The sequence below is a fragment of the Camellia sinensis genome, chromosome 11 (genome assembly GCF_055761805.1).
Source record: "Camellia sinensis isolate YWXY chromosome 11, ASM5576180v1, whole genome shotgun sequence".
Taxonomy (NCBI): domain Eukaryota; kingdom Viridiplantae; phylum Streptophyta; class Magnoliopsida; order Ericales; family Theaceae; genus Camellia; species Camellia sinensis.
Genome location: NC_138971.1, coordinates 125,541,734 through 125,557,031, shown reverse-complemented (window position 1 = coordinate 125,557,031; position 15,298 = coordinate 125,541,734). Strand labels below are relative to the sequence as shown.

At 36.1% G+C, this 15,298-nt stretch overlaps 1 protein-coding gene and 1 pseudogene across 2 annotated transcripts; one reads left to right on the top strand and one right to left on the bottom strand.

Annotated features, from left to right (window-relative positions):
* The first annotated feature begins 827 nt into the window (after nucleotides 1-827).
* LOC114317833 (V-type proton ATPase subunit c''2) lies at nucleotides 828-11,329 on the top strand. The gene is made up of 5 exons (XM_028264625.2): nucleotides 828-1,149; nucleotides 1,261-1,338; nucleotides 10,538-10,708; nucleotides 10,820-11,032; nucleotides 11,231-11,329. The coding sequence occupies exons 1-4, from the start codon at nucleotides 1,016-1,018 to the stop codon at nucleotides 10,989-10,991; spliced, it is 555 nt and encodes a 184-aa protein (XP_028120426.1). The 5' UTR covers nucleotides 828-1,015; the 3' UTR covers nucleotides 10,992-11,032; nucleotides 11,231-11,329.
* Nucleotides 2,830-8,810, bottom strand: LOC145802122 (E3 ubiquitin protein ligase RIN2 pseudogene; annotated as a pseudogene). Its single transcript, XR_014344485.1, has one exon. The product of XR_014344485.1 is annotated as an E3 ubiquitin protein ligase RIN2 pseudogene (transcript).
* Nucleotides 11,330-15,298: the final 3,969 nt, after the last annotated feature.

The window sequence follows — 15,298 nt, the reverse complement described above, 5'->3', positions numbered from 1 at the left end:
TCCGGCGACATCCATTGACGTGCAAAACACTCCGGTGAACTTCCGACGATATTTCGATGACTTCTTGGTGATATTTCTGCGATTTTCCGATGATGTTAAATATTCCAATGAGTTTCAGGTGACCGTCTGACGGAAGTCAAACAGTAATGAGATGTAACAGTATTTGTAAATTAAATAAAAAAAGATTTTTTAGTGATAATTAAAAATATATATGATTAATTGATATAAATATTTTATTTTAAGATTAGATGAATTTTAACTTTGTAGATGGGACTTAGGCCCCGTTTGCTTGGAGAGTTAGAGAGGGGATTGGAATTGGTAATAAAGTGGGACCCACTAATATTATGTTTGTTTTCAGAGATGAGAAGGGAATTAATAGTGAGCTCCGGATTAGGATGGGCCTCCCCAAAGGGATTTGGATGGGCTTCCAAGACTTGGTATTAGAAAAATAGTCCGGTGGACTAGAAATTTTTTATTTTTATTTATTTTTTATTTTATTTTTAACATTTGGGCATTTTTTTTTAACATTAATATTTAATTTTTTAATTTTTTTATTAAGTAAAATTATTATTTTATTTATTTTATTTTTTTTCTGAAAATTTTTTATTTTATTTTTATTTTTTTAAAATTTTTTACATGTTAGGCATTTTTTAAAAATATTAATATTTAATGTTTTTGTATTTTTTTATTTATTTTATTATTTTATATAAAAATAATTTAATAATCACTACACTAACAACTATTATCAAAACAAATATAATTTTACTTAATCCCCTCACTGTAAACCCCTCCACTAACGATGCATTCACTATCAATCCCCACGAAACGGGGCATTATTGATAAGTTAACCCGAGGCCCTTCTCTTAGCGATCAAGCTCTCTCTCTCTCTCTCTCTCTCTCTCTCTCTCTCTCTCTCTGGATTGAGGACTTGCTGTTCCTATACCCTTGTCTCTGCAACCAACACCAATCGAATCATAGAAAGAGAACAAAAAGAAAAGAAAGAAAAAACTGTTCGATGTCAGCTTCTTCGACGATGGTGGTTGCTTCGAGCTCCTCCTGGGCTCGCGCCATGCTTCAGATCTCACCTTACACCTTCTCCGCTCTCGGCATCGCCATCGCCATCGGCGTCTCCGTTCTCGGCGCTGCTTGGTACATACATATATATATATATATATATTTGTATGAATTTGTATATATGTATCTTCGGAATTTGGTTTTGATTTCTGAGCCCTTGATGTGTTTTTTTGATGTTGTGTTCAGGGGGATTTACATAACAGGCAGTAGTTTGATCGGTGCAGCAATCAAAGCTCCGCGAATCACTTCGAAGAATCTCATTAGGTAAAAACCCTAGCTCTTACTGACTCCTTTTTCCAGATTTCAATTAGTATCTGTTTTATTATTATATCAATGCCTGTGTGTGTATTATTGACTTGCTTTGATTTGATTGATCTTCGCTAGTACTAACCATTGGATTGAATGTGATTTAAGTTAATTCCGAAAAGGATTTTGATGATAAAATTTGAAATATGCAATGTTGTGATGCATAAAGATAAATCCACTGAATCAGTTTTGACTTTTGTTCTGAATGAAGTAAAACTAAAATTTGATGATGAACCCTAGATTTGTCTTCATGTGGCTGTTTTTTACTCTATTGTTTTGGAATCGTGGCTGTGGCTGTTGATCTGTGTTTATTCACGTCATGAACGATTCGTGCAAGTCATGCTACCACTTGTTACAATGAAAGCACCTCTTTTTTTAGCCTGATTGTCTGCTTTCACTATTTACTTTTAAGTACCCGATATAACTTATTATAAAAATAGTGGCCAATTGTAAATATTTAGTTTCTAGGCTCACTGAAGTCTATGATTTTCGGCTAGAATACACCCAAGGAAGTTGGAGTTAAATAAATAGAAACTAACCCAAATCATGGCATTGAGGAGGAGGGAGTTGTTTAACGTTCTTATTAATTGGTTATTTGAAATGGTCTTAGGGAGTAATCAAGTCAATTAATGGATCAGTCATCACCAGCAAATTGATTCCCTGTATGTCAATCCAGGGTTAAGCTTAGTTATAAAGTGCCTAGGTATGTATAGGCTGCTTAACTTTTACTCTCACAACCCATATGCACATTACAATTGGTGGTTGTGCTGAGTTAGAGTGAGGACCATGTACAAGAACCTGACTGGACAATCCGGGTTTAAACTTTCCAACTAAACAGTTCAATCTCATAGGTAGGCACTTGGTTCCTGCTCAAAAAAGTCAGGCCTAGGCAATGCTTCAGCATAAATTCTGCATAAATAGAAAATTTCCATGAAAGGGTATCTAGAGCTATGTTACTAAAAAACGCTAATACCCTAATGAATTACGTATTGGTACGCACCTTCCGAAATATGGTATACTTTCATTCCAAAACGGTAAATTTAGTAATTCAAAACGATCCCAAAAGCTTTTTTCAATATATTTCTTTAAATGTTACCTTAGGAGAAAAAAAAATCAAATATATGAACTAAAATCTACGATGAGTTAAGTTTTGATAAGACAAAAATATAAAAAAACGAGTCATAATTTTCACAGAAATGATTTGCTACATGATAATATATATTGGATACCTAATGGTTAAAAGAAAATTATTTTAGAAATACCTTAAATTCTTAAGTGTTATATATATGTATATATATATAGGTCTACTCCTATCGTATCACATTTTAGAGTTTATGGCGTACCACGTTCCCTTTCCCATTCCATGTACTAGAATGATCCACGTTCTAGGTAACATAGATCTAGAGTACACTTAAATGGCTGAAATTCATTTTCTCCAAGTTGATTTGAGGTGTACAGTGTATTCCCCTGCCATGCCAACATTTCATTGCTATCTAGGGGGAGGAAGAGGAACTATTGGTTAGGCAGAACAAATGATAACAGTGCAACGATTGCTATGCCAAAAAGGTGGCTTAAGGTTAGTTTTAGTCCAACTCACTGCTTAACATTTTGAGCCTTTTGGGGCAAGATTGAGATGGATGGGGAATTCAAAGGGTTCAACTTATAGAGGAGGACATGCTTAAAAAGGTGATGCCTTCAGTTCAGATGGGCATAATTAAATACTCTTTTTGGATCTGTCATATTTAGCTTTTCTCAACTTACATTAACTAGACTCTTGTCAGTTTCTACTCCCCGTTTAAGGGGATTCCACCTTTCTTTTTCTTTTTTTCTTTTTTCTTTTTTTTCAAATTTCTAGGGATTGGAGGGTGGTGTGTCATGAGTAGGTGGCATTTTTTTAAATTGTGTACTTGTCTATTTCTCTTGTTCTTTCCTTGCCAGACTCCTTGCCCCCCTTTTCCTTGTACTTTTTCCTTTCTTTAATAAAATTTCTTCTGTTGCGATCCAAAAAAAAAAAAAATATGTAGATCTCCAGTTGAAGTTATTCTATACTAAAGGTGGAACATAATTGTTGTTTTTTGTAAAACGTACAAATTTTTACTGCTTTTGCGAATGTGTAGTTGTCTGAGGAAAACAATATGTTTGAGAGAGAAAGAGTCCTACAGTGTTTTTAATAATCTTCATATCAATAAATATATGAACATTTAAAATATGAAATCAGGAACTCAAAGTTTGTGGTAATTGTGAATCATTTTGTTTAAGGAAACTGGATAGACTTTCTTGCTTTTTATTATTATTTGTTATTTATTATTTTTTGAGTGATAGACCAAACTCCTTTGCCTTTCGAGAAGAGCTGTTTTTAAATCCTTTTTTTGTTGACCTCACTGGACTTCCCTTGTGTTGTAATGATGTGTTTTCTAATATTTAATAGGCAATGTATGTACACAAACAAGAATGATATGGGAAAATTTTTATGTTCTCTTGTTCATGGGTTGCTTGAGGTGGATACTCAAAGCCCCGACAGTGTTGTAGGGATTAACTGCCTAGTTGGAGTCTTCCATATTTTTAATATAATCTAAATTGTCTACAAAAGTGGAACTATTTGAATTTTCTGTTCAAACAGTCTTCCTTTGTAACCTTGGATTTCTTTTTATATTATAAAATTGTAGTCATCAACTAGTGACAGAGCCGAAAATGTTTTTTAAGATTTTCTTCATTTTGTTTTCTGCATCTTCTGGAAAAGTGGGCAGATGTTGTGTTAACAATACCAGTATGCATTAAGCGACTTTCAAGTGGATCCTGCAATTTCTATACCCATTGTAGCAACTTTGTGCAAAAGGGTAGTAGTCAACTGAAGCACCTAAAACCTTGCCTTTGCCCTGTGGTGAGTGTGCTGGAATGAAGGGAAGTGAGAAGTGAAAGAGAGCTAGGGAGAGAACCTGAACTGAATGGGGAATCTAGATATACTTATATTAAGAAATAGTTCTTGTTGTTTGGGTCCATACTTGACTTGCAAAACACTTATTCATCAATTTTTTAAAATATTCCTTTCTTTTCTTTTCTTTTCTCTTGCACTAAGAAGCATGGACACGTGACACGGCACGGACACATCGACATGGCAATTTTTTAAAAATGTAGGATATGGCACATGAGGGACATACACAAAATATTTAGTTTATCTATTTATTACATGTCATTTATATGAATATATCATTCAAAGATAACAAAAAATGCAATATCATACTAATTTTTATAAATTTACATTGTTTTCCTTTTATCATTATATCTTGTTAAAACCTATCACCTACTTCACCCACTAAACCTAACCCACTACACCACTACCACCTCACCTACTCCACTAAACCTAACCCACTACACCACTACCACCTCACCTACTCCACTAAACCTAACCCACTACACCACTACCACCTCCACTTCACCTACTCCACCTACCACCTCCACTTTACCTACTCCATCTACCACCTACTACCACCTACTCTTCTATATATAGGAATCATTGTAACATTCAATAAAACAACAATCAATAATACAATCAATATCTATACAATTCTCTATTTCTCTATACATCAATTTTAATATGGTATCAGAGCTAGGTTAAGAACCTAGTCATTCTGCTTCACCGGCGGGCGGCAGCCTCGCCTTGGCCGCCCGCCGGACCTCTACACATACCTTGACTCCGCTGCCACTAAACCCAATTTAACATTCACCTTCAAGATCAGAGCATCATCACCATCATCCATCTTGGTCACCTACACCAAACACACTCTTTCTCTCTCTCTCAAGGACACCCACCATTTTGTCAACTTTCCACCCTATCTTCCTTCACCTTTTACACCCCACTCCCGCCGACGAAGATCATCGGACTAGTCGCCGTCGTCCATGGCTTCACCGGCGAGTCGAGCTGGCTCATTCAGCTCACCTCCGTCCTCTTCGCCAAGTCCGGCTTCGCTGCAAATCCTGGAAAATTAGTTCATCTGGGATGTGGGGAAGGACCTCCTGTACTGTTTCAGCCATGGAAAGTATGTTTGCTATGTCATCATTTGCAGACTGTGAAGCAGTCCTCAAATGTAAACCACCAGCACCTCCAGGGTATCTTGCAGAACCAGGAGGAGGAATTGGTGAAGTGGACGTACCAGCCTGAGATGGATTCATAGGCCAAAGGCTCCAAGTAGCATCTTCAAGGGCAGTCTGCGCATAGGTTTCTCCTACAGCTGCAAGATGCCTCATCATCATCTGAACTCTCCCTAGTCCAACCGACCCAGTACCAGTAGATGGACCAGCTCCATCCAGACCTTGGTCAGACCAAGTATGCAACCAACTCGAATCCAATCCTGCCCCCCTCCAAGTACCACTTTCTAAAGGGTTCTGTATCTGATTGGGGAACACTCCTGTGGGCAGGGTATGACCAGGAGGATTATGCCGATCAAGTCCGGAACTTATTTGATGGGCAAGTTGCTCATCAGTTGAAACATCTACTACACGAGGGCTTGTTTTCCACATGGCTGCTCCATCAACAATCATGAGCTTCACCAATTTATTCTACTCTCTCTATCTCTCACAAAGCTTCATACACACACACCCATTCTTCTTTTATTTATTTAATCACACCCACCAAGTTTGTTTCATTCTCATTATCACATCCATATACACCCTTATCATCATGTTCCCTACTTTCTTTATTATATATATATATATATATATATCTCTTTTTATTATATTATTACTCCAACCCTCTCCACTTTCACACCACGCCGTCTGATCCCACTATACCCTTTTTTATTTTATTTTATTTTATCTTCCTTCTTTCAAAAAAAAAAAAAAACATTCTCACCCCTTTTTTCTGCATGTTCTTCCTACCATCCGGGTTTGCACAACACATTTGTTTTATTCATATCAGGGGATCAACCCCGATCACAATTTTACACCAAAAAAAAAAAAAAAAAAAACAACAACAACAAAAAACAAACCCACAAACAACACCAAAACAACCACATCCACAGGCGGGATTTTTCTTCTCTACTCTGCCGCCGGTCTCTTCTTTTTGCCTCCGTCCTGGGCGGTCCTTGACGGTGCTGCCTCCGTGTTTCCCACGCCACCGAGCACGTTCACTCCTCCCTGCTCCTCCACTACAGCATATGGCGGACCTCCAAATCGGAACATAACAGTTGCCTTCCGCTTCAGCTCCTTATTTTCCGCCTTTAGCACACTTATCTCTGCTCGCGCATCCTTATACATGCGCTGGAGCAGAGCCAGTTGGGCGTTTAACTGCTGCACCTCATTTGTCCTACTCTGCAGCCGGTGCGACAAGTTTGTGACCGCAGTCATGGTTTCCACACATGACTTCAATGTATACTGATTCGCCTCAATATCTGATTGCGCTGCCATTCTTTGCTCCACAAACCGCATAGGAAAGGTCAACGGAGCAGACTCAGGGGCGTTTGGTTGAGGTTCAAGGGCAACCGCACCGGTTATCTCTCTTGTGGACTCGTTGAGGTCGGGAAAGAGAGTAAGCAGACCACGGGAAGAAGATGCCATGTTCTGGGTAGCTGGACAGGAAGAAGAGGCCATGTTATGGGTTGCTGAGTGTTTCAGAGACCGGTTGGTTACAGAGTGTTTACAGAGTGTTTCAGAATGCCAATGTTCAGCGGTTTCAGACTGGTTTGCACAGCCTCCGCCTCAACCTTGGTTTAAATAGCCAGGGCCGATCCGCGCATCGCGCGCCACTTGACGCCAGACGACAAAACGGACGCGCAAGCCAAGGTAATCGCGCGCCTCGCCATCATGTCCGGCACGCCTTTTTATGGATTGGGTACGCCTTTTGATGGCACGCCTTTTGACAGATTGGGCACACCTTTTGAGGGTGCGACTTTTTATGGGTCCGACAAGACTCTATAAACTGTCCCGACATTGATTCCGGTTAGCTCCTTCATGGGTCCGACAAGACTCTGTAAACTGTCCCGACATTGATTCCAGTTAGCTTCTTCATGGGTCCGACAAGACTCTGTAAACTGTCCCGACATTGATTCCGGTTAGTTTCTACAAGGGTCCAGCAAGACTCCGTAAACTGTCACAACAACTGTCACAACATTGTCTGCTCCAACGGTCCGACATGACCCCATAAACTGTCTTCTACATCGGTCCGACACGAGCCAGTGTCTTCTACATCGGTCTGCCATAACCATACAGTCTCCTACAACGGTCTGACACGACCATACAGTGTCTCCTATCCATTTTTTATTTTTCAGTGTATTTTCTTGTTTTGTTACTCTCTCCAAACTCAAGTTGGTTAGTTCCTATCCCCCTTGAGTTTGCGGGGGCTGTTAAAACCTATCACCTACTTCACCCACTAAACCTCACCCACTACACCACTATCACCTCACCTACTCCACTAAACCTAACCCACTACACCACTACCACCTCCACTTCACCTACTCCACCTACCACCTCCACTTTACCTACTCCATCTACCACCTACTACCACCTACTCTTCTATATATAGGAATCATTGTAACATTCAATAAAACAACAATCAATAATACAATTAATATCTATACAATTCTCTATTTCTCTATACATCAATTTTAATATATCTTAAGTTATTTTGTTCAAACATATAATTAATTTCATGTGTGTCTTATCGATGTACATGTCTGTTTAAATGATAGTCTAAATTTTTTAAAAAAATAGGACATGTTTTGACGAGTGTCGGACACGTGTCAGGAAGTGTCCAATGAGTGTCAGTGTCGGTGTCCGACATGGGCACACCACCTTTTAAGAAGTGTTCGTGCTTCTTAGCTCTTAAAATGTCATTGAATGATTCCCATGTTCCATCTGTGTGCACTGGCATGTTTACTCAAATCTTATTGAAACTTTCAATGATAAACCATCTTTTATTCACAATTTGGCAACAGAAAGTTTAATTTGTTTGGACCAGACATATGTTCTAGTACTTTGACATCTGCTGTGAACCAATTTTCGATAAAGAGTGGTTAGTGCACTAGCATTAGGTGCCAATGTGTTCCTGTAGGTGATAAATGGATGTTATGCATACCATAAAATCAAAACTAGTTGGTTTAGAAGTTCTTCTTGAGGGGTTGATTATTCATTTTGTCTTTGTAGTTCATCTCCTCAAAGTGCTCCCTTTTTTTATGATAGGATGCTTTCAATTTCCCTTTTACTTTGTTAATTGTTCATCATTAGTACTTTCAAGCAATGAGGAAAGTTGTGACAGTCGGGTCTTGCCATCTTGGAGGATGTTTTTCTTGTTCATAAGACTGTTATACCAAAAACTGGGCCCATGTCTTACTTTCTATTCCAGAAGAAAGTTATGTCTTTGAGAAGGGAGGGCATTAATCTCCATTTTCATCAAATATAATACTCCATCCCTATGTTATCAGAAAACGCTAATACCCTAGCAAATTACGCATTGGTACGCACGTTCCAAAACATGGTACACTTTCGTTTCAAAACGATAAATTTAGTGGTCTGAAGTGATTTCAAAAGTTTCTTTTAATATATTTCCTTAAATATTCTCTTGGGAGGAAAAAAATAAAATATAATGAACTAAAATCTAAGTTGAATTAAGTTTTGACAAGATAAAACATCAAAAATGGTCAAAATACTCGTAGAAATGTGTTGCTACATGAAAATAAATAAATAAATAAATTACATTTTATTATATGTCTAATAATTAAAAGAAAATTACCCAAGAAGTATGTTAAATTCTTGAGTGTAATATATGCAAGTCTACCCCATCGTACCACATTTTAGAGCATGTGGTGAACCACGTTTCTGTTTCCGTTTCCGTTTCCGTTCCCGTTCCCGTTCCCGTTCCCGTTCCACGTACCAAAACGATCAACGTTCCAGGTAACATAGTTCCATCCTTCCCATATCATGAGACTTTTACTCTATGAAGCATAGGTACGGGTACGAGTACTGGTACTGGTACGATACGGGTACGTTGATATGGTAAAATTCAAAAAAAATAGGGTACGGGTACGGCTTGGTACGTTAATAAAAAAATATTTATTTTTAATTTAGAGTAATGCAAAAATTAATTAAATGATTTAATTTGTTAAGGTCCAACCTATAATTAACATTTAATGCCAAAAGGAAAAGTATAAATCAAAATTAAATGTCAATATATTAAATAACTTACAAACCATAGTTTAATTTTAAAATCATGTTAAGTATAAAACAAAAATTAAAAAAAAAATCTAGTGAAGTGAGTTTTATCTCTGTAGTAGAAGGAAAATATTGTTTCAACTGAGGTACGGTACGGCTTAGATATATACTAAGTACGTCTGGGTACGTCAAAAATTAAGAAGAAAAAACTTAGGTACATGTTTCGTGTATCCGGTACGTATGCAGAAGTACCATACGAGGTACGGTACGCCGATACGTACCCGGTACGGGTACAGCATGTTTTTCAAAGTACCCATGCTTCATAGCTTTTACTTTTTTCGAAGTCTATTTTCATAGTTTTGAAATTCAAATGTTTTAATAATGACTTTCCCGTATTATCTTCTCTATATTTAATGGAAAATCAACCTGTGTAAGGTTTAGCATGGAGGCTCATTTTCTTGTAATTTCCGGAGAATCAGCTGAAACAAGAGATGAACACATGCATACACGTGTACAGAGCAAACAGCATCACCTATTGAGATCTCCTCCTGACCCAACCAAAAAATAAAAAAAACTGGTTGTCTTCTCATATGCAACTCCTTTGCAAAGAAACCAAAATTCCCACGGCACTTATTGATTATAACTGGGATGAATTATTAAGGTTTCTATTATGTCTCCCTTCACAAAGTTTAGCCGAAGCACGTTTCATGCTTGCATATGGTGTGAGTTACAATTTCCAAGCAAGTATTCAGAACCATGTGGCTACAAAGAGTTAGTACATCTCCCAAGAAATATGCTCTTTTTTTCGGATGTGCTTTGGCCACCATGACAATGCCTTGCATTTCCTTTTTCCTTCATTTGAATTTCTTTCTGCATTCTTGTGACCAATTTTATGCTTTCTAGGAGAGTAATGTTTCTCAATTTTTTATGTGCTACCAGTGTGATATTCTGTGAAGCGGTTACTACTAATGCGTAATTGTGATTTGACTCAGTTTCTTAAATTATATGTTCTTAGTGTGATCTTCTGTGAAGCTGTTGCAATATATGGTGTTATCGTGGCAATTATTCTACAAACAAAGTTGGAGAGTGTTCCACCGTCACAAATATATGCACCGGAATCTCTTAGAGCCGGTTATGCTATCTTCGCTTCTGGGATTATTGTGGGCTTTGCCAACCTTGTCTGCGGGTTTGTCCGACCAAAATTTCCTCACAAACATATAATGGTCTTTTTTCTTCTTCTTTTTTCCCCCTCCATGACTTGCACAATCTAATTTTATCAACTTTTGTTTTGGTTCAGGCTATGTGTAGGAATTATTGGAAGCAGCTGTGCGTTATCTGATGCACAGAACTCATCACTGTTTGTGAAGATTCTGGTGATCGAAATCTTTGGCAGTGCACTCGGTTTGTTTGGAGTGATAGTCGGAATAATCATGTCGGCACAAGCAACATGGCCTTCTAAACCAGTTTAGTCTGCTATTTTTGTCGGTGTCTGGCAATTCTTTTGTCGGTGGTACGTACAAATGAATGTACCCCAAACTATGTATCTTTGTTTTTTTCTCTCAATTATTTCAGTAGTAGGTGAGTAAGCTCTCGTTGTTGCCTCTTTCTAATATTAAGCTGCTTTTGTTGTGATTTGGAGGATGAGATTATGATATATTTTTTGATTTGTATTTAACTTTCTTTTGTTTTTAATCTGACCTGTTTGTAGGTTGAACCATATGATGCATGATGAATAAGGGCAGTTAGTCATAAATGGCCCGCAGTATTTTGTGTTATATAGGCACAACGAAGTTTTTTAGTGGTTTTATTCTCTCATTTCTGGCTGATGCTTTTCATCTTAAATAAGACTTTTCAATTGTGTATTTTTTATTTTTTATTTTTGTGTGGCTTTTTAGGTTGGGTTAGACCAGACAAATTTAAATTTAAAAAAAAAAAATCAGAAAAAATCCACTAAATATGATAAAGAGTTGATTTCATAATTGTTTTTATTTATTTTCGGAGTCATCTAGTGTGTTAAGACTGCAAAAGTAAGGTTAAGTTTGGCATCTTTAAAAAAAATTAAAAAGTCAAAAAGTCACTATCCTATTTAAGTTACATCATTTTATTTAAGTCACATCTTTACTATGTCACTTCAAACTCAACTCATATTTTATAAAAAATTAAAAAGTGCACTTATTTAGAGTATCTCAAACAACTTCTAAATTTATTTAGCGCAATATTGAATTTTTTTTACCAAATTTAGAAAATGAAGGAAAAAAAAAAAAGAAAAATTAATGAAACATTCCTCTCTAACTATGTAGTAGGAGAGATTTAAGATGTTTTTTTTATTAGCTAAGGTTTTTTAATATTTTTACAGAAAAAATTTGATTCAGAAAAATTTCGATTCCGACTTAAAGAAATTTCAATTTTTATAAAGAAATTTTAAAATTTTTCTGTGAATTGAAATTTTTCTGAGTTGAACTTTCTTTATAAAAATGTTGAGAAATTTTAACTATTATAAAAATATGGTATGTCATTTATTTTATAAAATCTTAATATTATAGATTTTTTTAAAAAAATTCCCAAAAAAAAAAATAAAGACAGGTTAAAGTCATCAGCCAACCTAGATTGCTGTGAAATTTAACCCATTTTTTGCGCACTCAACTAGATTGTTGAAAAAATGAATATGATTGATTATTAATTTGTAATAAGTCCTATCAAATTATCTCAATTTGCACCGAAGTCTAATCAAGTGTTATCTGCCCAACGATGAGTGTTATTTTCTTCTTCTGACGTGGGTTTGAGTTATGAGAATTAATCTCTCTAACCCCCTTCAAACTTTGGTGTTCAAACTTTGGTGTGAAATGAGTTTTGTGCATACAACTTTTAATAGAAGTGTGGAAAACTTTATTTATATATTTTTACCTTATTTTTTTGGACTCTTATTTCTTTTATTTATTTTTGTAATTTTGATTTTATCCAAACATAAAATTACATATTTACCATCATTCCTAACTATAGCGATCCTGGTTTAAACATGATCCATTCATTATTTTGGATTCCGAATTTCTCGTCTTGAGGGTTGTTCATGTCTTCTTTAATATTATTCCTTATTGAGTTTGGTTATTAGAGTGTTTTGATTGTGTTTGAAACTGGTTGGGAATTAGTTTTTCAAAACTGTTGTTGCCTAGATTTTGGCTTGCCTAGATTTTGGCTCGTTCTCTCGAGCGAACTTTCTTGAGCTCGAGCGAATTTTGAGAACTTTCAGTACTTTTGTAGGTCTGCAAAACTACTGAAAGTATGACATTCTTAGCTCGAGCAGTGTTTTTTGCGCTCAAGTGGTCTTTTGGAACTCTTTTATAGGCCTGCAAAAGTAATAGGAGGGTAGTGTTCTTCACCTGAGCAGTCTCTCTTTTTTGTGTCTGGCCATCCGAGCGATGTTTTGGTCACTTGAGCGATTTGCACGTATATCAATTTCAAAAAGTCACTTTTTGAGTCACTTTTTCATATATATCTCTCTCTTTAAACATTTCAAAACCCTAAATCTAGACCTTCTCTCTCTAAAACTCACATTCAACCTCCAAATACTCTTAATCTATAGATCTCTATAACCTAGTTCCTCTATTAAAAAGGTAGAGCTCACCTAGAATTTCATTATAATCACAAAGTTCGTTTTCGGCTTTGTCAAGTTTTAACTCTTGTTCATCTTGGCCATTGTCTTTGAGGTAAAGATTTCTCTACACTTTAGTATGGTTTTCAACTTAGTTATTTGTCTTTTCAAAGAAATCATAGGATTTGGGGATTTTGATTAAAAAAAAAAAAGCTAGAGTTTTGGTTTGAAATCAAAAGAGTGGCTTTCAAAATGCGTTCTTAAATATGAACATGGGTTTGTATATGTTGTTGAGTTGTGATGAAATTGTGGATTTTTATCCTTAGAGTTGATTTTTGAAGAAAGGGGATTTTGCCCTAAATTGTAAATATTTGATTTTGTAAAGAGAAATGAAATTGATGTTGGTTTTATGAAATTAGATCGATGGTGATAATGATAGTGGAGTTGGATATGAATTATCACTCCTGTTTTTGAAATGTTGGAAAGTATATTTTTATTGGAAATTAATTATCTGTTTAGAGATATATGTTTGGACTATCGATGGAGGATAATTATGATTGTTGTAGAAATTGCATAAAAATTAGGTGAATTAAAACTAATTTCTCATTCATTTGCATTGAGTATTGTAACATATTTAACACATTAAAAATAGTTGTTGTTTTGAGAAAAAAATGGCAAATACCTTAGTGAATCTGGGTAGGAAGTATAGTTGTGGTATTATGTTAGCCTGTATATCTTTGGTGAAAGTCCAAAAACTCACGTGGATAGATGCCGAGCCTTTCGATTAGTACCGGTAAAAATGGCAATTGGTAGTGCTTGTAGCCTACTTGCAAACACATCTTAGAGATTCCTAGTGTTGTGTCCACTGCTCTATTTTCTATTGCAAAGCTAATGATTTCTTGAATTGTGATGTAAATTTGGAATGCATGGTTTTGGAAAGAGATGTAAAATGTTTTGGCATGAGCATTGCATATGCATTTACCTTATAACTTTGTTAAGATTCATACACTGTGTTAGAGTTTCTCTACTGGGTTTCGGTTCACCCTATGTGGAAAATCATTTTCAAGTACTGATGAAATGCCTCCGCCAAGATAGTAGCTTGGAAGGACTAAGAGCCAAGAGCTTCGTTTTTGTTATTGTTGTATCTATTTTTGTACAAACCTAGAGCTTTATATGTATTGAGTTTAAACTTACTTTTGTTGTAACCAAGCACCATCTTGGAAAGTTGTAGCCATTAAGGCATTAATTTATCTGTTTTAACTTTTATTTCATATATCTTGCTTATGATATAAGTTATAGATTCAGGGTTAGGACTTGTGAATGTATAGTTGCATTTGTAATCTTTTGTAACTATTAATTCATATGAATGTAAAGATATCATATTCTGAAACGTATTGTTAATTGACAAAGATTGTGAGACAGCCTTATTGTTATATTTTTTGGGAATTACACTAACATTCTAGCCTTAATTTTTCAAACCCTAACCCACCAACCTTTTCAAAGAGAAAAGTTAGGGATCATGAAATTTTTTTCATGAAAATGATCATGAAAGAATTATGATCATTGGATTACCTTGATTAGTGTGTGGTGCTTTATTCTAAGTGTAATCCAAAGGTCACAAACCTTTCATGATTATTTTCATGAAAGGTTTCTCATGATACCTAGCATGGTTTCTCATGATACCTAGCATGACTGCTTTTCAAAACCATCTTCACCAGCGACCACCACTACCAGTGCACTGCCACTGCCGTTGGCGACCTCTCTTTCCATCTCCGGTGATTTCGCCACCACTGCGTCTCTTTCTCTCTCTCTCTATTCTTTTTCTCTTCATTTCTTTGTTTTTATTGCTCTGTATCTTCTCGACATCGCATCACTCTCCTCTAATGGTGAGGAACCTTGAAACGAAGATCACCTATTAAACTAGACCCAATACAGAGTTGGTTGTATCTACTTGGTTCTCATTTAGGGTTCTTTTCTCTATCAGTCGTGGCGAAAAAGGCGGAGAATACCAAAATGAAAGAAGGAGAGAGAGACATACCAAAGAGCTGTCTTTTGAGATTCTCTTACATGGTATTGTTTTTGCAAACGAAGATATATCCACCAACAATTTCATTTATGGGCAAAGACTCAAATGGTGGAAGAGTCTGGAACCTCTTATCCACACTATTCTTATTCCTCTTCAAGTAT

Bases quoted from the DNA above. Each gene is read 5' to 3' on its own strand.
- LOC114317833 (XM_028264625.2), top strand. From the start codon at position 1,016: ATGTCAGCTTCTTCGACGATGGTGGTTGCTTCGAGCTCCTCCTGGGCT. The intron at 1,150-1,260 runs GTACATACATAT...TGTTGTGTTCAG, and splicing joins TCCGTTCTCGGCGCTGCTTG to GGGGATTTACATAACAGGCA. The intron at 1,339-10,537 runs GTAAAAACCCTA...ATATGTTCTTAG, and splicing joins ACTTCGAAGAATCTCATTAG to TGTGATCTTCTGTGAAGCTG.